This window comes from Lampetra planeri, chromosome 17 (genome assembly GCF_965212315.1).
Source record: "Lampetra planeri chromosome 17, kcLamPlan1.2.h2, whole genome shotgun sequence".
NCBI lineage: Eukaryota > Metazoa > Chordata > Hyperoartia > Petromyzontiformes > Petromyzontidae > Lampetra > Lampetra planeri.
The window spans coordinates 9,883,942-9,907,114 of NC_136123.1; the positions used below are offsets into that span (position 1 = coordinate 9,883,942).

General features: G+C 46.1%; 2 protein-coding genes across 3 annotated transcripts in view; one reads left to right on the forward strand and one right to left on the reverse strand.

Annotated features, from left to right (window-relative positions):
* Nucleotides 1-6,658: 6,658 nt before the first annotated feature.
* The window catches only part of LOC144723358 (ubiquitin-conjugating enzyme E2Q-like protein 1), a 30,435-nt gene continuing 13,920 nt past the window's right edge, over nt 6,659-23,173 (reverse strand). For both annotated transcript variants that reach the window (XM_078602096.1, XM_078602095.1), the window contains one exon: nt 6,659-12,487. In XM_078602096.1, coding sequence (XP_078458222.1) covers nt 12,356-12,487 — 132 coding nt within the window. In that variant the 3' untranslated portion in view covers nt 6,659-12,355. The remainder of the gene's footprint in view (nt 12,488-23,173) is intronic.
* The window catches only part of MED10 (mediator complex subunit 10), a 49,345-nt gene continuing 45,165 nt past the window's right edge, over nt 18,994-23,173 (forward strand). The window contains exon 1 of the mRNA XM_078602098.1: nt 18,994-19,152. Within this exon, the coding sequence (XP_078458224.1) occupies nt 19,064-19,152 (89 nt within the window). The 5' untranslated portion in view covers nt 18,994-19,063. The remainder of the gene's footprint in view (nt 19,153-23,173) is intronic.

The following is a 23,173-nucleotide window of genomic DNA, read 5'->3' on the forward strand; positions in this document are numbered from 1 at the left end:
TTATTGACAGATTTGTGCGTACCTACTCAATGGATGGCCCCGAATGCCTCGGGTAAAAGAGACGGTGGGAGGGCATTCCAGAGGGGGGGGGGGGAGCAAGTGCGAGAGAAGAGGCAAGAGACATATGTTCTTAGGTTTTTTCGGTAAAGTCACGTAGGTAAAAAATAATAAAATAAAATAATAATAAATGAAAATAACTAAATTATAAAAAAAAAGATAATAAACGAAAATAACTAACTTATTCTTTTTTACCTACGTGACTTTACCGAAAAAAACCCAAGAGTATGAATCATTGCAGTCACGAAAGCTTCAAATCTAGAGGCAAGAGACAGGTGGGTGACAGCTTTATGAGTAACATCATCCAGCAGTGGATTGAGCATGGGGGAGGAGGGGGGCCTTCATGTCTGCGTGACGTCACAATCGGGCAGAGAACGTTGCGCCTACGTCATCCATTGACGACGCACGCGCCCTTCAAACGCTGCGACGTCGTTTGACGGCTTTAACCGCTATGACGCCATCACGCGCGGGTTTGACCCTATTAGTATATTTTGGTACTGGCAAAGGAGGCCTTATAATGTAGATGGTTACCCCGAGCTCTCATTACTCTGATAGTGCATTGTCTTTGAACTGTGCGCCTTTTGGCGTCATCTGGTCGAACACCAATATGAGACGAGGCTCTAAGAAAAGCTGTCTCTGGTGTGGACCAATCAGTTTCAAGGACAATGCATAAATGATCAGAGTATTGTTTTTTGTTTGCATTTGACTGCAAGTATTGTGGTTAATGTGAACATGATTCCTTGCAAAACGTGTCAGTTTTGTTGCCAGAAAAAGGGGGAAAACCCTATTGGTATATTTTGGTACTGGCAAAGGAGGCCTCGTGATCGGTTTGACTTTGTCGGAGACGCGAGCTTCGTGGTGACGTCACGCGGTCACGTGCTGTGCCCTCCCCCCTCCCCTGCGCGTGCGTCACTGAACGGTGCGGGGACATCTGGTGTGACGTCACTTGATGGACGGGAACAATTTGAAAGAGGCTGCGTGACAGGGCTGCTAAGGGGCCGTCCATAAATGACGTCACGCGATTTTGGAAGATTTTTTATCCCCCCCCCCTTCGTCACACAACGTCACAAAAAGTCAGACCCCCCTCAAATATGACGTCACAAAGCTCTGCCCCCCCCCCCCCAATTTTTATTTTTAAAACATGCTTCAAATAACTTTAAACTATTGTCATTGTAGTGCGTATTTAATGTGGCGCTGCACTCTGATGTTGTAGGAGAAAACATTTATTAAAACGTCTATTTAATTAATTAGAACGTGTTGTTTATATTTATTTAAAGTTGCGCATTTTGATGTGACGTCACATTTCTCAAACCCCTCCTCCCCCCCTCATCACACATCGTCACAAATGTCTGACCCCCCCCCCCCCCCAGGTGCGTGACGTCATTTATGGACGGCCCCTAACTGAAGCGAGGTGGATTGGAGGCGTAGGGGCGGGTGGTGGCGAGTTTAACGACACATTTGTATTTACGCGATCGAACAACCCCCCCCCCCCCAAAAAAAACATTATTATTATGGACGAGGTGGATGAGTCACGTGACAGGTAATAAGGGGCCGTCCATAAATGACGTCACACACCTAGGGGGGGGGGATGGGTCAGACATTTGTGACGAGGGGGGGGGGTTTGAGAAATGTGACGTTCCATCAAAATGCGCAACTTTGAATAAATATAGACAACACGTTTTACTTAATTAAATAGACTTTTTGATAAATGTTTTCTCCTACATCAGAGTGCAGCGCCACATTAAACACGCACCTCAATGACAATAGTTTAAAGCGATTTGAAGCATGTTTTATTTGTTTTGGGGGGGGGGGGGGCAGAGCTTTGTGACGTCATATTTGAGGGGGGGTCTGACTTTTTGTGACGCTGTGTGACGAAGGGGGGGGGGGGGTCAAAAATCGTCAAAAATCGCGTGACGTGATTTATGGACGGCCCCTAACCATGTATGCTTGTTGAACTTCTTTCGCACCGTACGTGGCCAACCGTGCTCATCGGAGGTGCGGGGAAGGACAGCGAACAAAGCATCCTCACGGTCCATGGGCAGGTGGCCCGTCGGTGTCCACTGCACATTTCGTCGTTTCTTTCCACTTTGTGCCAATATGCTCAAGTTCGTGCCACATCTCTCTGGAGCCAAATTCTTGCGTCATCGTCGAGGCACGCTCTGTCAGAATCGGAATATTTATGTATACTGGAGGAATCCGTGAAGTATAAATATATTTTTCACAGTCGTCTACTAGAGGCGGGTTAGAAGGTTACAGCAACAAACGGTACAAAAAACACGATAAGAGTGGGGCTTGACCTATTTACAATTATAAACTTTATTTTTTATTTTACCAGGTAAGGCCCACTGAGCTATTAGCAGAGGTGGGACAAAGTCATTGTTATGCAAGTCCAAGTCGAGTCGCAAGTCATCAAATTCATGACTCGAGTCTGACTCGAGTCCAAGTCACATGACTCGAGTCCACACCTCTGGCTATTAGCTATTTTTCAGATGCGACCTGGCCACGAATGATTGCTCAACGAAGTGGCTTACCATGTGGAAATGTACAGCAGCCAAACATTCTCAACGCATGTGTCTAAGTGTGGAGGAGAAAAAAAAGAACAGAGCACGAGGAGAAAAATCCACGTGACCACGGGAAGAGAGAGACGACAACTCCAAATATACAGGAGGTGTCAGGGTCGGGATCGGGATCGACCCCACGAACCTCCTGTATACCAGGCGAGACAGTTAACATCTCCTAGCCACCGTGGCACCCGTGACGGTGCGTGACACAATGCACACCTGTCAGGTGAGGCACTTGGCGACGACGTCATGGCGATTACGTTTGAAGTGAAGATGGTGCGGGTTACGGGAATGGAAGTGACGTGGCTTGCTGCTGCGATAACACGATGTCACACAATTTTTGTTTTGTAATTGCTTATGGGGCCGTCCATAAATGACGTCACGCACCTAGGGGGGGTGGTCAGACATTTGTGACTATGTGTGACGAGAGGGGGGGGGTTGAGAAATGTGACGTCACATCAAAATGCGCAACTTTAAATAAATATAGACAACACGTTCTACTTAATTAAATAGACTTTTTAATAAATGTTTTCTCCTACAACATCAGAGTGCAGCGCCACATTAAATACGCACTACAATGACAATAGTTTAAAGCGATTTGAAGCATGTTTTATTTCAAAATGGAAATAGGGTTTTGGGGGGGGGGCAGAGCTTTGTGACGTCATATTTGAGGGGGGTCTGACTTTTTGTGATGCCGTGTGACAAGTGGGGGAGGGGTCAAAAATCGTCCAAAATCGCGTGACGTCATTTATGGACGGCCCCTATGCCTGAAAAGTAAAGAAAATGGCTATTATTCCTCACAAACTTTGCTTTTGTGACCAGCACAGTGATATTTTGAAATGTACCTATTTTCAATGAGAAAACTGGCGAATTTGTGTATTTTTGTTCATATAAAGTCAGAAAAAAACTACACATGAATCAAAATTAACATGTATTTATATACTAAAGTAATACAAAAATGAGGCATAAGCAATGAGCAAACAACACTTACTACCCCGGAACAACACAAATTGTTACACAGTGTAATCAGATGACGCCCACCACCCGCGTCGCCTTGGCTAACGTTTCAATTTCACAACAGCGACCTTCAACTGCATTTCACAGAAGAACAATGACGTGTTAAAAAAAGTCACAGCCCTCTACGTGCAAAGCAAAACACTAAACTATTTTTTTTATTTTACCAGGTCAGGCGCACTGAGCGAAATCGCTCTTTTTTAGAAGCCACCTGTCCACAAATGACAGCTCAGCGAAGAGACGTATCACGTGGACATTTATATCAGCCAAATACTCTCAACGCAGTGTTTTGAAATACTGTACGTGGTCAACCATGTTTAGTGTCTAACTGTGTTGTTGACCGACTGGTTTGCATCGCATTATGTTTCCCATCTTCTTGCTGTATTTGCCTCTGTGCAGTTTGCCGTTCTCGGTGTGCTGTGTGCCATGTCCCTTTGTGTGTGTTCCCTCGCTGTGTTTTGCCCCATTTTCGCCTGATGACGAGCGCTTGTGTTGCGTTCGAAACGTCGTGAATTTCATTTTCTTTTCACATACGTGACTTTACCGAAAGAAGCAATAAGTACAGTCATTCCTGCAATCACGAAAGCTTCCATTCTAGATTACTCTCAACGCATGTTGATTTCAAAATGTGGAGGGGAAAACTGGAGGACCCGGAGAAAAAAATCCACGCGACCACCGGGAGATCATGCAAACTCCAAATAAACAGGCGTCAGTCGGGTTCGAACCCACGACCTCCTGTACACCAGGCGAGATGGTTCTTTCATTCTAGATTTGAAGCTTTCGTGACTGCAAGGATTCATACTCTTAGGTTTTTTCGGTAAAGTCACGTAGGTAAAAATAAAAAATAACAAAATATAGTTTTTTTCGGTAAAGTCACGTAGGTAAAAATAAAAAAATAACAAAATAATAGAAATAATAATAGAAATAAAATAATAAATCACGACGTTTCGGAGGCAACACAAGTCTCCGTCATCAGGTGGGACCGTCACAGCTGAATTTACTATATTAAGTGAGGAAAAAATCCAAGAGGCAAGCCCTTAAATACAAGTTTGAGATAGTTAATATCTCGCCACCCTGGCACCCATCACCAGCAGTTCTTGAAGAACTGCGCCGTGGTCCCCTTTGTTCGACTTAGGTCACTTTTGTTCGACTTAGGTCACCATCAACATTAATCTGAGCAGTCCTGAGACAGCTCGAGACACCCGCGGACCTGTTCCGTCCGCATTGCTGTGGCTACTGTTGTTGTAAACTTGTAATGACAGCATTATTTGTTTTGTGGCGATGCGCGTGTATCTTTAGCGAGGTATAACCTCACATAGTTTGGTGCGGGCAGGTCATAGAGAAAGATTAAATATGGGCGGGGGGGGGGGGAAACTACGTCCATATTAAAATATATAAACGACATTGTATTTAATGTTTCAGACTAAATAAAGTAGTTTCGCAAGAGGCATGTGCTCGTCATGGGAATAATTAGCCCGTATGTTCGCCGTCAGTGAAGACGTGAGATGAATGTAGTGAATGATGTATGCGGAATGGCTCACAGGGCTATACCTCATAAATGAACTGAACCGAATGTTGAACGTCTTTAATTCAATTGTCGGTGCCACCTGAGGCTGCCGCAACTTTTGTAGCTCCAATTTTTGTTGGCGGAGACGCAACGTTGAATTACGTGATGACCACACATGCATCGTCGGAACGACGTGAGTTTTTCTACCGCATGCGACACCAATTTGCGCCGGGCTCCGCATGGATCATTACGCAAGTGTCTGGCTCTATAAAGCCAGCTGTGAAGCAATTGAGCTGCTTGGAATTAATAGGGATGCTCATGCATACTGTTTGGTTCTTTCGGTAAAGTCACGTAGGTATAAAATAAATCACCACGTTTCGGGCGCAACACAAGCGTCCGTCATCAGGTGGGAAAGCATGGTCTGCTGCTGAGGCAGACCGTTTTAAAAGGTTTGAAATGGGTGTAGCCCAAGGGTCATAAAGAAGTCGAGGAGGCCGCTTTCCTAGCTTAGAGTTACATGCTAATTTCTCACATTAAAATCATGCTAATCTCTCATTAACATAGCCACTTCCGTGCCCTCGTCGAGGAGACCGCTCTCCTATCTTACTAATTTCTCACATTAACATCACTAGCCCCGGCCACTTCTTTATGACCCTTGGGCTACACCCATTTCAAACCTTTTAAAACAGTCTGCATCAGCAGCAGACCATGCTTTGCCACCTGATGACGGGCGCTTGTGTTGCGCCCGAAACGTCGTGATTTATTTTAGTTTATACCTACATGGCTTTACCGATAGAACCAAAGAGTATGGATTTCTGCAGTCACGAAAGCTTCAAATCAAGAATGCTCATGCATGTCTTTTTCCCCTCTGTTCAATAAAGGGGCATAGCAGCAGGCTTGGTTCCTTGCCTGCTGCTGTGTGTCTTGCCCGTGTGCATGCAGGGTCAGTTGCTCTTTCCAATTATTAGACTGAAATTAAACGTACAAACCACCCACTCGACTGGCTTTGAACATGCCTGCATTCCCAGATTAAACAATGCAAGAATTGTCTTTGGTTATTTCGGTAAAGTCACGTAAATAGAAAAATATAAATAACTTTTAAAATACTGTAGCCTGGTTCTTAATCGGAATGAGTGTACTGGCAGACTATGTCGACTGTAGCCTGGTTATTGCGTTTTGTGAGTGTACTGGCAGTCTATAATGTAGACTGTAGCCTTAAAAATAATAAAATAATAAAATTAACAAAAAGCCAAGAGGTTTCAATCGCAACACAAGCGGTCGTTATCAGGAAGTGGGATTTTTTTTTCTTATTTTTCAGGCTAGTCTACATTATAGACTGCCAGTACACTCACTCCGATTAAGAACCAGGCTACAGTATTTTTAATTTTTTATTCACTTTATTTCTTTTTTTCTATCTTCGTGACTTTACCGAAAGAACCAAAGAATATGAGTTCCTGCAGTCACGAAAGTCAAGTCAAAATGTAATGCAAGAATAAGCAATACTCCAAACAGGCTCTGCTCGTGATAAAAGACCTTTATTTAAAACATCCTCTGTGGCAATGAAATAACACACGATGCGGGCACACACACGCGCACGTGCGTTCCCAAGTTCGATATGCAGCATGTAAATCCATGGATGCAGCCAAGAGGGAGACACGACACAAAGACAGGACGACTCGAAGCACTACGGTCGCAGGGGGAGACGCGTTCGCCACCATCACAGCATCAAAGCAATGTGTCCATAATATACATATATATGTATAGGCTGCCTCTTTAAATGTCTTTCAGCAAAAACGACTGTGGTGTGGACAAAAACGTGGCAGCGATCCGGCCAATTTTTTGTAACTTTTTTTAAATATATTATTTTTTTAAATCGTTTTTTTATCATTTTTTTTTTACATTTCTTGGCGTCACACATTAGGCAGGCAACTTACACGTACAGATAACACTTACTAGTTACAATGCAACTTAATGACAATTAAAATGAAATAATACCTAGCCACTAAGCTCCATACAAATGGCACTTTGTATTTTATCCGACAGCAGTAAGTGCCTTCAATGTGTCAAGTTGTTGGATAGATAAGATTCGCTTAGTAGAGTTATTTTTTTTATAACTAGCATAACTATATTTGTTTAGATATTTCCGTATTAATTGCTTATGGGGACTATTCATAAGCCAGGACGGTTTATGGGCCAGATTCTGAGCCAGGAATTCTGAGAAACTGGGTTTGAATCCACATTTCAAAACAAGATTCTGAAGTGTTGTGATATCTAATCATTGCACAAATGTGCAGCATATACACGGCTCCAGTTTAATTCAACTTCGTCTTCAACAAGGCATAATGTATATCATGACACGGACTGCACTATGTGATGGGTTGTTCTGCTGTAGGTCGCGGGACAGAGAATTAACAAACAAAGATCTACTTCATATCATTAAGATAAAGTTTGTTTTAAAAAAATTACCAATATTTCAAGACAACCAAGTGGGATAGTTGACTAAGGGTGGCCAGGTGGTGTATGGCATTCCCAATGGCTGCGTCTGAGCAGTGAGCCAGCACCACTAAGACTCTGGATGGAATATTCGGGCAGTCGTCATTAAACCAGGTCCTCCAGTATAGCGAGTCAGATGGTCTCGGCCTGGTCACCAACAACTGCAGTAGTAATCCATTTAAAATAATTTAGGTTTCTCACTTTACTACTTTATTTGCCCCAGCCCAGCAAGATTGCTTTACATTTCACAAATATATTACATGACCGCTAGGTGGTGAACCACTTTTTTCCCCAATAATTTAAAGGAGTACTATCGTCTCGTGTTGGGTTTGTGAAGCCTATGTAAGCGACGGCAGTTGTGGCGTCATCTTCCAGGGCTGTTCCCTGACGAAACACAATGTTCTACTGTCTGGAGGGGTTCCAGATGAACGGTTTTTTTTTGCTTCATTAAATTACCAAGAACACAATTGGGTTGTAATTGTTGGCACATGTGCAGGCAACACAACTATGTTTGGAATGAAATACGAGGTCTGAGTCCAACTGTGGAAATGTGGAATTTACAGCACGCCTCGACGCTGCAACAGAGATTAGCACTGTTGCACAACTCATTTTACAGGGAGCAGCCTTGAATTAAAAATACAACGATACGGTAGAAAAAATAAATAGATCACGACGTTTCGATCGCCCGCACAAGAAATCGTCTTCAGGTGGGACGATTGCTTGTGTGGCGATCGAAACGTGATCTATTATTTTTTCTACCTACGTGACTTTACGGAAATAACCAAAGAATATGGGTTCCCGCAGTCACGAAAGATTCAAATCAAAATGATACGTTAGAACTCTTATCCGCGACAACTATTTAAAATTGCAATATCAGTAGGGTCTCAAAAAGTCCTATTTTCAGCTCCCCTATTTTTATTTGTGCGATTCCCCCACCTCCCCGTCCTGCGTAAAGTAACGGATTCCAATAATGTGCAAATGTTTCGCGAACCGAATCCATGATCTCTGTCCCCCACGTCACTGCAGATAAGAGGATCTTTCCTGTAATGAACGATGGAGGGCTGTGTGTGTGTGTTACAGGACTCGTGAGCAATATGACAACACACGGCAACTTCACCAATTGGAGAGTTTAAAACAAAAATGTTGGTGCCCTCAAAGAGCGCGTAAAGAATTGTTTTTACTTGTGACATAGCAACACCCGGTACACTTGCCCCAGATACATATTTGAATATAAATTCGGTACATTTTTCAGACAAGACGCATGGAACAAATTATGTTTTTTGGAATTTGTTACAGAAAGCCAAACTCCATTATCTTCTATCCTTCCATATATACCACAGTTCACCGCAGACACAACGATACGTAGAAGCAATCATAAAACAATTCCCATTGTTTAAACCACTCCTTTCCATGGAATTTCATATCGTCTCTGCGATCGGACAGTCTGTAGTGAGATCCAAGCCAAACCGACTGGGAAAGCAGCTGTCTGTGCAGCTTTAATCGGTATACATGGCAGTAACTGCGCACAACACAAATAATAAATAATAAAATAAATGCACATTTTTACTTAAAACTTTCGTGACTGCAGGACTTCATATTATTCGGTTCTTTCGGTAAAGTCACGGAGATAGAAAATGAAAATAAAACCCACGACGTTTCGATCGCAACACAAGCGGTCGTCATCAGGAAAAGGGGGGGGGGGGGTTAGCCTCCAAAGGCAAACTCCCCTTATCTCTACCCCCTCTCTCTCTCCCCCCCGTTGTCTTCTCCTACATTAACATTAGCTGCTCCGCTCATGCTGCCGACACACTTGGACTATGCCCATCTGTAAACCTTTATAAAGTTTGCCTTTGGAGGCTAACCCCCCCCCTTTTCCCTGATGACGACCGCTTGTGTTGCGATCGAAACGTCGTGGGTTTTTTGTTGTACATTTTTATTTTCTATCTACGTACCGTTACCGAAAGAACCAAAGAATATGAACACTAAATGTAACCTTTTGCCATTAACAATATTGCCATCTACCAGTCTCACAGACTGAAAACGTCATGTTAATAATTATTCCCCAATTAATCCGGGAAAGGCTCCAAGTCTGAAGAGTGTCCTGCATTTTGCATGTTTGCCCATATTTTCGAACGAGTGTTTTGAAAGGGAACGGAAGTGCCCGGGGAAACACACACCACCCAGAAACGTGGGTTCACTTGAGGATGACGCGTGCAATCTGCACGGATCCACAAACCCTGCCGTTGAACAACTGCATCATGGGATTTTGCCACTGCGCAAATTAACATTGTGAGTATAATAACAAAAGTTATTTCCTTTTTTATCCAGGAGAGCCACTCTCTTTGTTTTTCAGGAGGGTCCCGATACATTTTTTGTATTTTAAGATATTTTCAAACAATTAAGGAGTCTTCATATAAGCGGAAGGAACCCGTAGCAACCCGGAGACAACTCAAGCACTTAAGGGGGGGGGGGCAATACCATCCCCCGTACAGATGGAAACTGATGGCAAATCGTCCACTTGCTGTACTGCCTTCTTCTGGCGAGCCGGGGTATGGCTCCTCAATCCCCACGGGAAGGGAGTTTCACAATCCACCAACCCTCGCTGCCTCCACACTGTTGGATTACCGGCGCGCACCACAACCGCCTGGGATCTAGAGTTGACAATACGTTAGCGAGTCACTGAAACGAGTGGCAGACAATGACGACAAGGGCGGAACTGAGTCAGCACCACACACGAGCTGTGTCGGGTTTCAGGGCTGCCCCCTGCTGAATAAAACCGTTCATTAACCGAGAACATTTCAGTTAAAATGGCAGCCACGTCGGGATATTCGGGGCGGATCAGGGACCTAATTTTCTGTTTCATGACACCGGCTGATTATGGTCTCATGATCAGAACGCTCGCTCAGTGGCGAGCGTTCACACAGACTCGATGGTTCGAATCCCACCACAGGTGCCAGGTGATTACTGGAATGTTTTTTTTGCAGGGAATTGATGAACATAGCCATTTGCTATGACATGGATGCTTAAAAAGCACCCGTGGATTTAAAGTATACGATTAATCTGTGACGATGCTAAAACAAAGCCACACTTAAATATGTTTCTGCACCTAAATTGCAAAAAGTCACTTCCCACATGCAACTACAATTAACCAGGAACTCTTGCAAAAGTGGTAATGAATCCGTGGGCTTTTACCCTCGTTAATGAAAGGATAATGCATTGAGAGTGCATCGACGCACGATGTCTACAATGCTACTTTGAATGAAACGGCTCTCGTTTGTCGAGGCATACGATAGCAACATCACCTCCAGCCAACCGTGACACGCATCATCATCATCTGACGTCATATTGTAACAGTATATGCAGCTGAAAATTTCACCCAGCTTGGGTATCGCAGATTTGTATCGAATAACAAGTCTTCTGCACATCTGAATAGAGGCTATTGGGTGTTGGTATTGGGATCCAATAAAAATTTACAGCTTATTACTAAGGATTCTGCAGTTGCGCAATACTTTATATATAGTCGTGTAATTCAATATGTTACGTTCGTATTAATTATAGACCGTGTTGCTTACATCTCTATAGAAAACGTACAGATAAATTATTTACAACCTTAAAACAACAGCCATCGCGATAATATACTCCTGCTTTTCGTTTGCCTCAAATGTGGCGTGCAAATTGGATCAAAATAAATATTCTGGCAAATTCACTCTGTAGGTCAGAGCATATCACGAGGGACAACGTATCTCCCACCAAAACAAGCCTGACTTGGCAAATGTCACACAATAAATTACACGCTTAAAAGAATGATATCTGCAAGGGTCACAGTCGCCGAAATAGACGTAACGGTCAGTGACAATGTGCGTCGCGTGAGAATTGCCATGGTAGTGTTTTAACGAGTTAACTAGCTTGTGTTTTGCTTTACCCCACGGAAATATTGCACTTTCCTGGGATCTGATCAGAGGCATCTTGACCTCTGCTGCTATTTTAAGTTCAGTTTCCATGACAACACAAACCTCCACAGCTCTGATTGGCTAAGAAAATGCACGTGACTTAAACCATCACTTCCTTTCAGTTTAAATTCAAGCTTTGAAAACGCACTGGGGACTTTTTGAAAGACCAAACCCACTTGACAAATGCAAGGCAAAACAATACAACGACAAAAAAACCTCACGAGATTGATGCGGCATATGGACAACCTCCATCCACTTCCGTAGATACCTATTTCGATCTCCTTAAACGGCACGTTTGCATTGTAACTTCCATTCCAACGGCTCAATTGGCGCTTCCAGCCGTGCAGCTTGCTGTGAGGATCATTGCATTACAAGGTGCTACGGAACGCCAAGGAAGCCACTTCGATGCAGTGGAATGCCGAGGGTCACCTGACCAGTGAACGCAATGCGCGCGAGCAACAACCCCTCGAAAAAAAATCTGCACGAAAGTGAATGGCGGCCAGTCGAGACATCAAACGGAGCGGGGGATTTGCACATTTTCACCTCACAGCTCCCCCCCCCCCTCAGTAGAATTTCCTCACTCCTCGCAATTTCACAAATGGGCCCAGGCAATGGCAATGGGCTCAATAACTGGTACACGTGGAGCCTCCGCCGAACCATGGAGTAAAAAGAGAAGGACCACTGGGTAGACATGAGGGTGGGGACTTTCAGGATGGAGGTCGGGAGGGCGACGGCACCGGGGGGGTGGGGGGGGGAGATGGGGGGTGTCGAACTCATCCCTCCGAAGACGGCGGCGTCACCCAGCCATATTTTTCGTGAGTTTTCACCAGGCTCTTGAACGTCGCCTCCGCCTCTTTCCTCGTGAACGCCTTCTTGGCCTTGCTCGCTTTTCTGCAGATCCGTCCCTGCAACCAGACAGAGCGTGACACGCGGCGAGACAAATGTTAGCTCAGGTCATGAGGTTGAGGTCAAGGTTTTTCCCTCCTCCGAAACCATCGTTGGGGTTGCACACGTCTTCACTTGGTGGAAAGTCCACATCCTCGTGGCAGAGAACAGTCCATCCATAGAATTACCAATGTACAGACATCTCAAACAGTGGTATTCATTGAATTGCTGAGAATGAGTCTACATTGCTGGGTATGGGGTTATGCTGAGAGACCGACTAGTTTGAGAAGTTAGTGGGATTGTGCAGCACGCATCGTTTGAAGAGGGAACGCTCCCGAAAAAACATCGCCCGCTGAGCTGCAGCGATCCAATCAGGTCGTGTGCGGGTACAGGATGGATTGTTACATCGCAAGACTGAGGGATGGTGACAGGTCGACGAGGCCTTCATCCAGCAGTGGATTGACCCATGGCTGATGAAGATCACGTGTCTTTAGGTTTAAGCCTGCGTTCGCACGTGGGTCTCTTCTTAAAGCAAGTATCAGTTACTATGAGTGGTGATTATATGGAGAGGAGAGAGTGGCCCCTGCCATGGAAATGTGGGATTCTACCACTGGTTCAGGGCAGTAACAGAGCAGGCATCACCCCACACTCGATTGACTGGGGAAAACACGGTGACCTTTTGAACGTTACTCGATATAGCTCTGGATGGCGCACGATGCTTTTCATGCACAGCACGCCGGACCTAAGAAAGGTCAGAATCTCCTCCCCCCCCCCCCCGTTCAAGCACGCATGGAGCAGCACCTGCTTATATTGGAAGGACCGAGCGAGAAGTGGACATTCCACACTCCAATGGCAGGAGGCAGTCTATACTAGGCCGAACATTGTTGATGTCCATATCAAGCTGGCAAGTTCAGCGTTTGAACGCGAGCGAACCTTTCCGTTCGTAAACCGGAGCGCTTCGGCCGCATTGCCATCCAGCCAGATGCAACGGCCGATTTAACAAGCATTCGCGATGCAGCCGCCTGCCCCCCTCCGACTGTCCCCCGCAACCACCGACAGCCACCCAGGAGTCACCTTCAGCTCTTGATTTTTGTAAGTTAATTCGGCGTAGCGCGTTTGCTTTGGCGAAGACTGCGTCAGCTTCGCTCCACCGCCGGCCGTGCCGAAAAATCGGCCGACTCGGGTTCTCCTTCCACTTGCGCGCACACAGGGCTCGTTTGACGCACGCGAATGAATAATTTACGCGTTTCCATGCAACGCGTGCTGCGGTCAGCTCTGGCGTGTGTCTTTGACCACCCCGTGTGGCCCGTAACATAATAGCGCGCAAAACACGCTGGGGGGGGGAGGGGGTTGGAATTTGCCCACAAGAGAGCGTACAATACCGAGTGGGGCATGTTACGCACGCTGCGGGCCACGCAAAATCCACCCAATAACAGAACACACCGTTCGAGCCACACGTGCGGTGGTGGTGCTGGAGGGGAGTCACCGGTTCAGATTTCGGGTTGGAATGTTGACTGTCGTGTGCGTGTGTTTGAAGAACACACTGCGATGAGTTCACACTTGAGCGCAAACATCGTTACTCAGCCCCATCATCCCTCGGAGATCAATGAAATGATTACCACCGTGCAGGAAGCCAAGCTTGGCACAGACTACATGATGTTCTGTTGGCAACAGCTGGGCTTGAGCAGGGCACGATGGTGAGAGAGGATGATGGATGATGATCAAGGATGATAACAGAGGGGGGGCAGACAAGGAACAGAACATGTCAAGGAGGACAGCAGTTCATGTGCAGGTGCTGAGCGGATTGTAACATTACAGGATGAGAAGTTCGGGAGTTAGGGGAGGCCTTCATGCAACAGTGGATTGATCATGGCTGCCGATGATGACGATGATTATGCCAGCTTCCTGGAGCAGTTCTTTCCAACTCGGCCCCAATTTAAAACTGTCACATGGAGAGCGGCGGGGAGTAAGTGGCACAATTTATACCCGTCACGGCAAATGCGCCCCGTGTTTGACCTCTCCCTGACAGACCGCCATCTGAAAATTGGGAGCTAAAAGCCAATCCCGGAGAGGTGGAGAGCATCACGTGGCGAGCATTGTGACATCACAGCGGCTCGAGGCACCATTTAAATACAGTAAAAACTTGGATTGCGAGTAACTTGGTCTGCGAGTGTTTTGCAAGACGAGCAAAATTTTTTAATAAATATTAATTTGATAAACGAGCGAGGTCTTGCAATACGAGTACTGTAGTACGTACAGTATACACTTTGTCTGCCGAGTGTCACGTGATCACAACGGAGCTAATGGTTCTTATCTCTCGCTGCCGGATTGTGGGTAATTGTCTCCCATGCTCGGTCTCAGTCGGCGTGCCTCACTCGTATAGTCAACATCCGTGCGAGCGTATACTGTTTACTATAGTGTTGTGACCACGTGTGTGTGCGTAAAGTATTTTTTTTTTATTTTGTGTCCAAGTGTAGTGACTGTTCTTTAGTAACTGTACTGCAAGTGAAAGTCGTCCTACACATTAACCCTCCTCTCCTCTCTCTCGTCTCCCTCACACCAGCTACGATTAAATTTAATTAATAAATGTGATTACTTTATATTAAATTTAAATAATAAAAATATAAAAGGTAATTTGTATTAATCATTTTTATATGAATACAGTATTTTTAGGTTGTGGAACAAATCATCTGAGTTTCCATTATTTCTTATGGGGAAATTCGCTTTGATATAAGAGTGCTTTGGATTACGAGCACATTTCCGGAACAAATTATGCTCGCAATCCAAAGGTTTTACTGTACATTACTTTCCAGTATGTTAATACAGTACCAAAACACAGAAGTGGACAAATGATGCAATGGCCAGGCCAATTCACTATGAAGCCAGTGATCCGAGTTCAATTCTCGGCCACGGTTAACATCAATTGGCACGTGATATTTGAACCAGTCCTCAGTGGGCCCCCTTCACCACCCTGCAATGACCAGCATAGTGAAGTATGGTCGAACAAACGTTAGGACCGATGAGGCATGGAGAGGCCTTCACCCAGCAGTGAGTTTACAAAGGGCTCACTTTTGTTTCTCAAATGATTGCAGTGCAGTGCATTGCACACGCGACTAAAGCAAAAGCCATCAATGAGATTCATTACGTGAGCACTTAACTTGTCAGGCAAGATCGACCGTCGGCAGCGATTCCGTAGGGCGTCGTAGACAACCACAACAGTTGGTCCGAGGGACAGACTGGGCCCCAACCATAGGAATGGGGAATCTCAAGCAAAACTACCAACAGAGATGATCACTGGACCCCACAATTGATTTGCGATTTTAGACTTGACTTGCCATGGAGGGTGTGGAGCTCAAAGAATTGGAGCAATGCAATGTGACAGCGGGGTCAGGCTGACTGCACAGTAAAGCGGAGTTCAGGTGACCGCATATGAGAAGTTCATGCTGTCATGCCATTCGGCACGTGTGCTGAATGACATCGAAAGGCAATAGTTCACAGCACCGAGTGTTAGAGAGTGATATGGCACACGCTGTAATCAGACTACGCGCAATGAGCCCAGCGACCCGACTACAGTTCCCGGAAGCAGTTAACATCGGTGGCAAGTGACATGTGAAAGCAAGTAACTCTGAAATTGGGACTACGCAGTTCCAATGAAATGACTTAAAACAACTTCTAGCAATCAGAATCGGATTAATTTAACTTAAGTACGTAATCCTCCCAACTGGCCACAGACAACGAGATCTTAACTACCTTGCCTGGTATACAGGAGGGCATGGGTTCGATCCAGACCCTGACGTCTGTATCTTTGGAGTTTGGATGTTCTCCCTGTGATCGCGTGGATTTTTCTCCGAGTCCTCCGGTTTTTCCCTCAACATTTAGAAACGTGCGTTTCAGAGTATTTGGCTGCTAGATATTCCCACATCATTTGTGGCCACGTCGCTTCCAAAAAAGAGCTATATCGCTTAGGTGGGCCTTACCTGGTGAAATACTTTTTTTATAGTTTTGTACGCACCGGAGTATTAAACCCAGCGCGCATGGAACTTTGGGCTGATGTCGGGCCAACGTTGCACGTTTACTGCGAGGATTCATCACAGCCCCAACAATACACTGAACATCAACAAATGCAGTTTTGGCTCTGACCACCAGGTGGTCCTTCATCCACATTGAAACGGCTGCGCCGAGCGTGCGCGACAATGCATCAGCGGTTTCGTAACACGGTACACGGCGTTCCCTGCGAGAATGGACACGGGGGTGGGGGTGGCGCTCTTTTCCGTTGGTGGCTCCGAGCCAGTGCTGACAATTCCACTTTTTATGGTAAGGGTCAGTTTGATGTTGATGACGATGATGGTAGGGGGGGGGGGGTCAGCCTGCCCATAAGATGACCAATGTCAATTTCTCTAAAAGTGGAACCTATTTTATTAAAACCATACATTTATTATGTTTTTTTACAAAAACAAACAAGATCCCCCAGTATAGCATTAACAGACTGTAGGGGCAAGTGCTGTAAGCGAGCACCTATGAAGGCCGGAACGGTACACGAGGGGGTGGGTGGCCAACACCATGCTCAGCCGCCTTTGTCTCCCTAGTGGCGATGTTTACACATTTGAGGCCGAGTCAACCTAGGGGAGGCCCAGGACTGGTTCTGATAATCGTCACTGCTGTTGGCTGAGCAGCGCGATAAACCGCTACACTGCCGCTCCTCACACGCACAAACCAGTGCCACCCCACCCAGACCGGACTGATTGCCAGCGTACGGCAACACCTACTGCGGTGTTCGTTATTTCGTGAACACTACAAACCTTTATTTTCCAAAATATCTTGACGATTGGAGACTTAGTCATCAGCCGCCATGATCTACCCACCAACTTCTGGATGAAGGCATTCCCAAGCTGTAGCCATCCCCCCCCCCCCCTCATGGCATCTCGCTGTAATGATGTGAAATTATTTACTCTCCGGCAATTAAGTCTTTCACGCGAGTAGTTGAACGGTGGCCAATATTATGGATAGCAGTGGTGTGCCGTATAATGAATCACCCCCCCCCCCCCCTTGTGAGAGAATCAATGACGGTGATCACTGCGATTCAGGGGCTGTGGTTCTACTCCAGGTTGGGGTGAACCGTCGCTATTTCTATCTCGTGGCTGATGGAGTCACGTGAATCTATTACCTGCAACGTACACAAATCAATACCGCATTAGGTATGCAAAATTATGTACTGTACAGACAAACTCTTCCACAATTCAAGTAAATGTAGAGTAGTCGTGCGAGGGTAGCGATCGATAATAATCAGTGCATGTCCCCGGTTCAAAAGCGCACACAGTCACCTGTTTAAAGAGTAACCAACGTAGAAGAAAAGGTTGCACATAGAAGACCTGATTATGCAGGCAGTGATGAGAAGGAAACTGGCACTATTTGGACACTATATGCAAAATGGACAACAAGAGCGAACATAAAAGTGTGGTGTTGTTGTTCGGGAAAATGGAAGGAACCGGAAAGAGAGGAAGACCTGCCAGAGAACGGCTTAACGACGACATCAGAGATTGGTGGCAGAGAGATGTGGCACGAACTTGAGCACATTGGCGCAAGACAGAGGAAAGTGGAAACAAATGGCGACATGTGCAGTGGACACCTACGGGCTTGCCTGCCCACATGGACCGTGATGCTGATGATGCGATGATGATGATGTTGTTGTTGGTGATGAAACATGAACGGAGCGTGGGGGCGGCCGCCCATCACCACTGTCGGCTTTCAAGCCAACAGTGGAGGGAATTCCACATTCGTATGGCATGGGCCAGTTTTGCCCATAAAACCTTGTTGACTTCCCACAGAGTGGTGCGTGTTCCATCCTGGGCAGCGGTAAAACGGGTCAGCGCTTGGGAAATGAGCGCGCAGTCAACCGGACCCGCTTGTTATGATTATGTTGACGTATTGTTTTTTTGAGAATCACAACTCAACGCGAGGCCGATACAAGGCGCTGGACACGGAACGAAAGGCGGGGGGGGGGGCGAACGATGGAAATTCCGCGAACAGCAGCCCCGAGTTCGACGCGACAGGGCCCTCGTGAAGGGGGAGAACTGGAGGCTCACTGCCCCATCCATGTGGGTGCCACGAGAGCGGGGGCATGAAGGTTTATATGGGGAGGGGGTGGGGGAGCAAGGGTTGAGGGGGGAAAGGACAAGGGGATGGGGAAAAAAGGGACGTGGGGTAAGGGGGGAGAAAGGGACGGGGGGGGGGACAAGGGGGGGGGGGGGGGTGACATTGTGATTTTTAATTTGAAGCCGATGGTAGGGCTGTGATTATGCAGAGAACAAACGTGTTCATGCTCTTCCCCTTCACTGCTCCAATGCCTTCTCATTGCTATACATTCACTCTCGTTGCAGAGCACGACCTATGCCCCGGCCCTTTTTTTTATTGTTGCCATGTACAGTACTGCGTTGCGCATTCGTTGGCAGCTATGACAGCAAAAGCATTCCTGAAATCGCGATCAATATATACGAGTCACGCAGCCGCTCCCCTGTTCAAACCGAGCGATGAGCGGCCGATAATATAATCCTTCATTTGCCGTCCCGATCCAGAGGTGGAAATTCCAGATTCAGATCATGGGGAGCGGGTCTCACCGCAGAACAACCGCTGTTGACGACGTGGACCGTACGGGAGTGATGTTCAGCACATTGGTTCAAACACAAAGGTATGAGATCATGATTTTAACTTGTAAGTGTTCCGAATAACCGTTTGTGTCATGTATTAATGGAAATCATTGTGCGTGCAACTAGGAACCAATTCTGAGGATGGTCCATGCCTGCAACATCTGGCAGTTGACCAGCATTTATTTAAGCGTGCCTGACTGTTGATGAGACACTATACGTTGAAACGGTCCAGAGTTTGCGTATATTGAACCAATGCTGCATCAAATTATGCAGGCCTAGTGGTAGGTGTGAAAGGTGTAAAGTGTTACTTTATTTTCTTATGCGGAGAAAAAGATGGAATGGAGCGGATATGTGGTCTTATTTTTTTTGTTATTGTGAGTTGAGAGCTCTTGGCATTATGATCCCGGCTGGCTAAAACACATTAAGTCATTAAAAAACAATGCCGTGTAGTAAGATGTCTTCCGCCCGTGAACAAGAAATTATCTCCACCTAATGCCTCGGAACATTCTGCACCAAAGTGCTTTTTTTATTTCCATTCCAGTACATTTATTTATGTATTCTACAGAATTAAGCCTTTTCACTTGCCCTCCGCCCAGACTCAAATTTCAAACACGTGGAGCACAGTAGGCACGTTTTAAAAAAAACCAAATCAAAGTCAATTTGAATGTCAATGTCATCGGATCATCACAGTCAAAGCCACAAATGCCAAACCTCTCACCACATTATTTTTTTTCTGCCAGGCCCCTTTCCTTAGCTCTACCACAGTCAACATTTGGCCTCCCTCCAAGGTCCAATCTCTTCAGATCGCAAGACGCGACGGCAATTCTCCGGCAAATCGCCGCCGTGCAGAAACCTTCACCGACAAATAGGCGCTTCGTCCGTTTCCCATTAGTATTCTTGAACGGAACTCCCGTCACTTTATGCCATTGCCTTACAGGCTAAAGCTGTTCATATGAAATGCCTTGTTGGTGAATGCTGCCTGGGGTAATTGCCCCAAAAAATTGCCCAAGTGTATAATGCCCTTCACGGTCCCATCTTCCCCTTTGGTGGCCAAACTGTGGGTGGCACTCCAACTGTCTGTCTGGGTCACCTTCTCCTTCAGCCCGGCCCACGTGCCCCATCCGTTACCACCTCCTCTTGCCGATTACATCTACCGGGGGTTAGATTGCGTAAGTCTAAATGTGTCGTTAAGCCACCACCGCCCGACACAGCCAGTTAGCGAGGTTTGTCTCTTTTCACGGTAATTCACTAGCTTTATGTAGTATTTGATTAGCATTAAGTGACTTCATGTGATGTATTAGTTTAATTGTGTTTGGTATGACCTTTGAATCTTTGCATCTTTTGCACAATGCCAGTGAAGACATCAGTTTAATCCACTTGATGGGGAATTTCTCCAGTTTTCTGGTTTTAAGACCCTAACCAATCCATTTATGGCTTCCTCAGCACCCACTTATATTCAAAGGCTTCTTCTCTGGTCACCCATTGCGATTCATCAACATAATTTAACACCTTTGGTCAATCTACTGATGGATGAGGGCCACGCCACACCGTGTCTGCTTTGGGGGTTGTTTGATGGTACTTCACAAAGCGGGTCTCTCTGCTCGGCTATTACTTGCCACTGATGTCAGTCGTGCCAGGAATCCAAGTCAGGTTTGCAGGAATTACTCTTTGGTTCTTTCGGTAAAGTCACGTATATTATTTTCTCTTATTATTTTCTCTTTATACGTGATTTTACCGAAAGAACCAAAGAGTAAGGTTTGCAGGGTTCACACAGCGCACGGTCCTAACTCTATCCTGGCACAAATTATTGTTCTATACGTTATTCTTGAGAGAACTATGCTACGGTTAAAACCATACATTTGTTATGTCTTATTACCACACACACACACACGTATCCTCCGTTATCGTGCAATGTGGCATTTCATTTAGAAGGTTAATTGTCGCATTATACGATTCAACACGGCTTGGCACAGGTGTACGTGCAACATTAATTTCTATTTATACAGCCGCAGGAACGTCTCGTTCAAGTGAACATGATAATCAGGTCAGTATGTTTACGTGGTAGTCCTCTTTCAAACAACATCAATTATCATTAAATGCTTGATAATGCAGAAGGAGGCTGCAACATGAGACCTATTGATTCATTAGCAGTGATAACAATCATGAGCATGTAAATTCAATTCCTGGACAGTGTTGAATCATCACTAATATTACAGCAGCTCCATCAATTCATTATCATTTAGCGGTACCATTACAACGATTACCATGATTAAATTCATGGTACAAATTTTTCTTGCCATCTTTATCATTTATTTATATCATCATCATCATCTCCATCATAAGTCAACTATCCGAACAATGGCAGAGCCAAGATTTTCAGGTAGGGGGGGGGGGAAACCCCTCCAGCAATGAAAAAGTATAGTTGTTAGTAAGTAAGGACTTGTCCCTTGCTTTTTATTCGACGTCCATTGCTTTTTATTCGACGCGTGTGCGGCGATGGCGCAGCCATCGATCGAGAGTCGAATTCGAACCGCGTTGTGTGATCGGCATCGCGCTCACTGAAGGTGTTAATGCCTTCAGGGAAGTCGTGTCCTGTATACGCAACTGCGCACAATTCTGTGAGTCACTCATAACTGCTTTGCCGTTACTTATTGCCAATTATGGACTCAGACTATTGTCCTATCATCTCAGAGAGTCCCTGGCACGTAAATATATGCTACACAGTGGCAGTGGGGGTTGCAAAACGCCGATTTATTACTAATAAACCCCAATGATTCGATCGGATCATTGGGGGGGCACGTGCCACCCCCCCCCCCCCCAACTGGCTCCGCCAGTGTATCCGAACGAGGTGCTCGCGAACAGCAAATACTCTTCGCGAGCCCCTATGAAGGCCAGCACGGCACACGAGGGCGTGGGTGGTCAGAACCACAACCAGCCGCCTTTGTCTCCCCAGTGGCGATGTTTACACACCATACCAGGTACTCATTTGAGGCCGAGTAGACCTTGGGAGGCCCAGGACCGGTTGAGATAATCGTCACCGGTGTTGGCCATGAGCGCGCTAACTGCTGCACTACCTCTCCCCATTCAGTACCATCATCATCACCATCATTACCATCAAGATCGTACCTCGGTGGGGGGTGGGGGTTAAAACTAGCACCATCTCGTGAGCTTGTACTGCTTCGTCAGGACTCAACAGTGGGCATTCTCGAATATAAACCTTGATGTCTCCACACGTGGCAGTGAGCCCAGTTTCCCCCCTTCACTGGGACCTGGTCGCGCTGAGAATCGCGGCTGCTGCTGTTCACAAGATTTCTGTTCCCACCTTCGTCCCCGTGACCGGCGCTTTGCACCGGGCTCGCGTTGAGTTGTGATATAAAAAAAAACAGTGGTCATTCTAAGAATGAAACATCCCTGCCATAGGAAAGAGGACATTTGATAACACTACGAACATTTATACAAAAAAGTGTTTAAGACAAAATAAGGCCAGATGGGTGTGGTGTTGTGAAAAAAAAATTCCCGGAATGGTGTTCCAGACTGCTCCAGCTACAGTGCTGGTAAACAATGGCTCACCTCGTGAATGATCTCCGTGAATTTGGCATCTGCCTTACCCCAGACAGCAAAATTTGGCGACTGAAGCAATAAACACCCCGCAAATGTTCTGGACGCAGAGAGATGTTTATCCGCCGACCCCCGTGTAAAATGGCCTAGTGGACAGCGAGCCAAGGAACACCCAGTAATCCCAGCCAACAGGCTTGCAAACATGGATGCAATATTGCAATAGATTATTTGATAAACGGGATACCAGCTTAGTGCACCGGTGGGGAAGGCAGTGGCTTCACAAAAACCAAGAAACAAGCACTCTATGGGGGCAAGTGCTATGAAGGCTGGCACGGCACGCAAAAGGGTGTGTGGTCAGCAACACGCTCGGCCGCTTCCTCTCCCTAGTGGCGATGTTTGCACACCGCACCAGGTACTCATTTGAGGTTGAGACGACCCAGGGGAGGCCCAGGAAAGGTTCAGATATGTGTCACTGGTTTTGTCCGTGAGTGGGAATCGAACCCG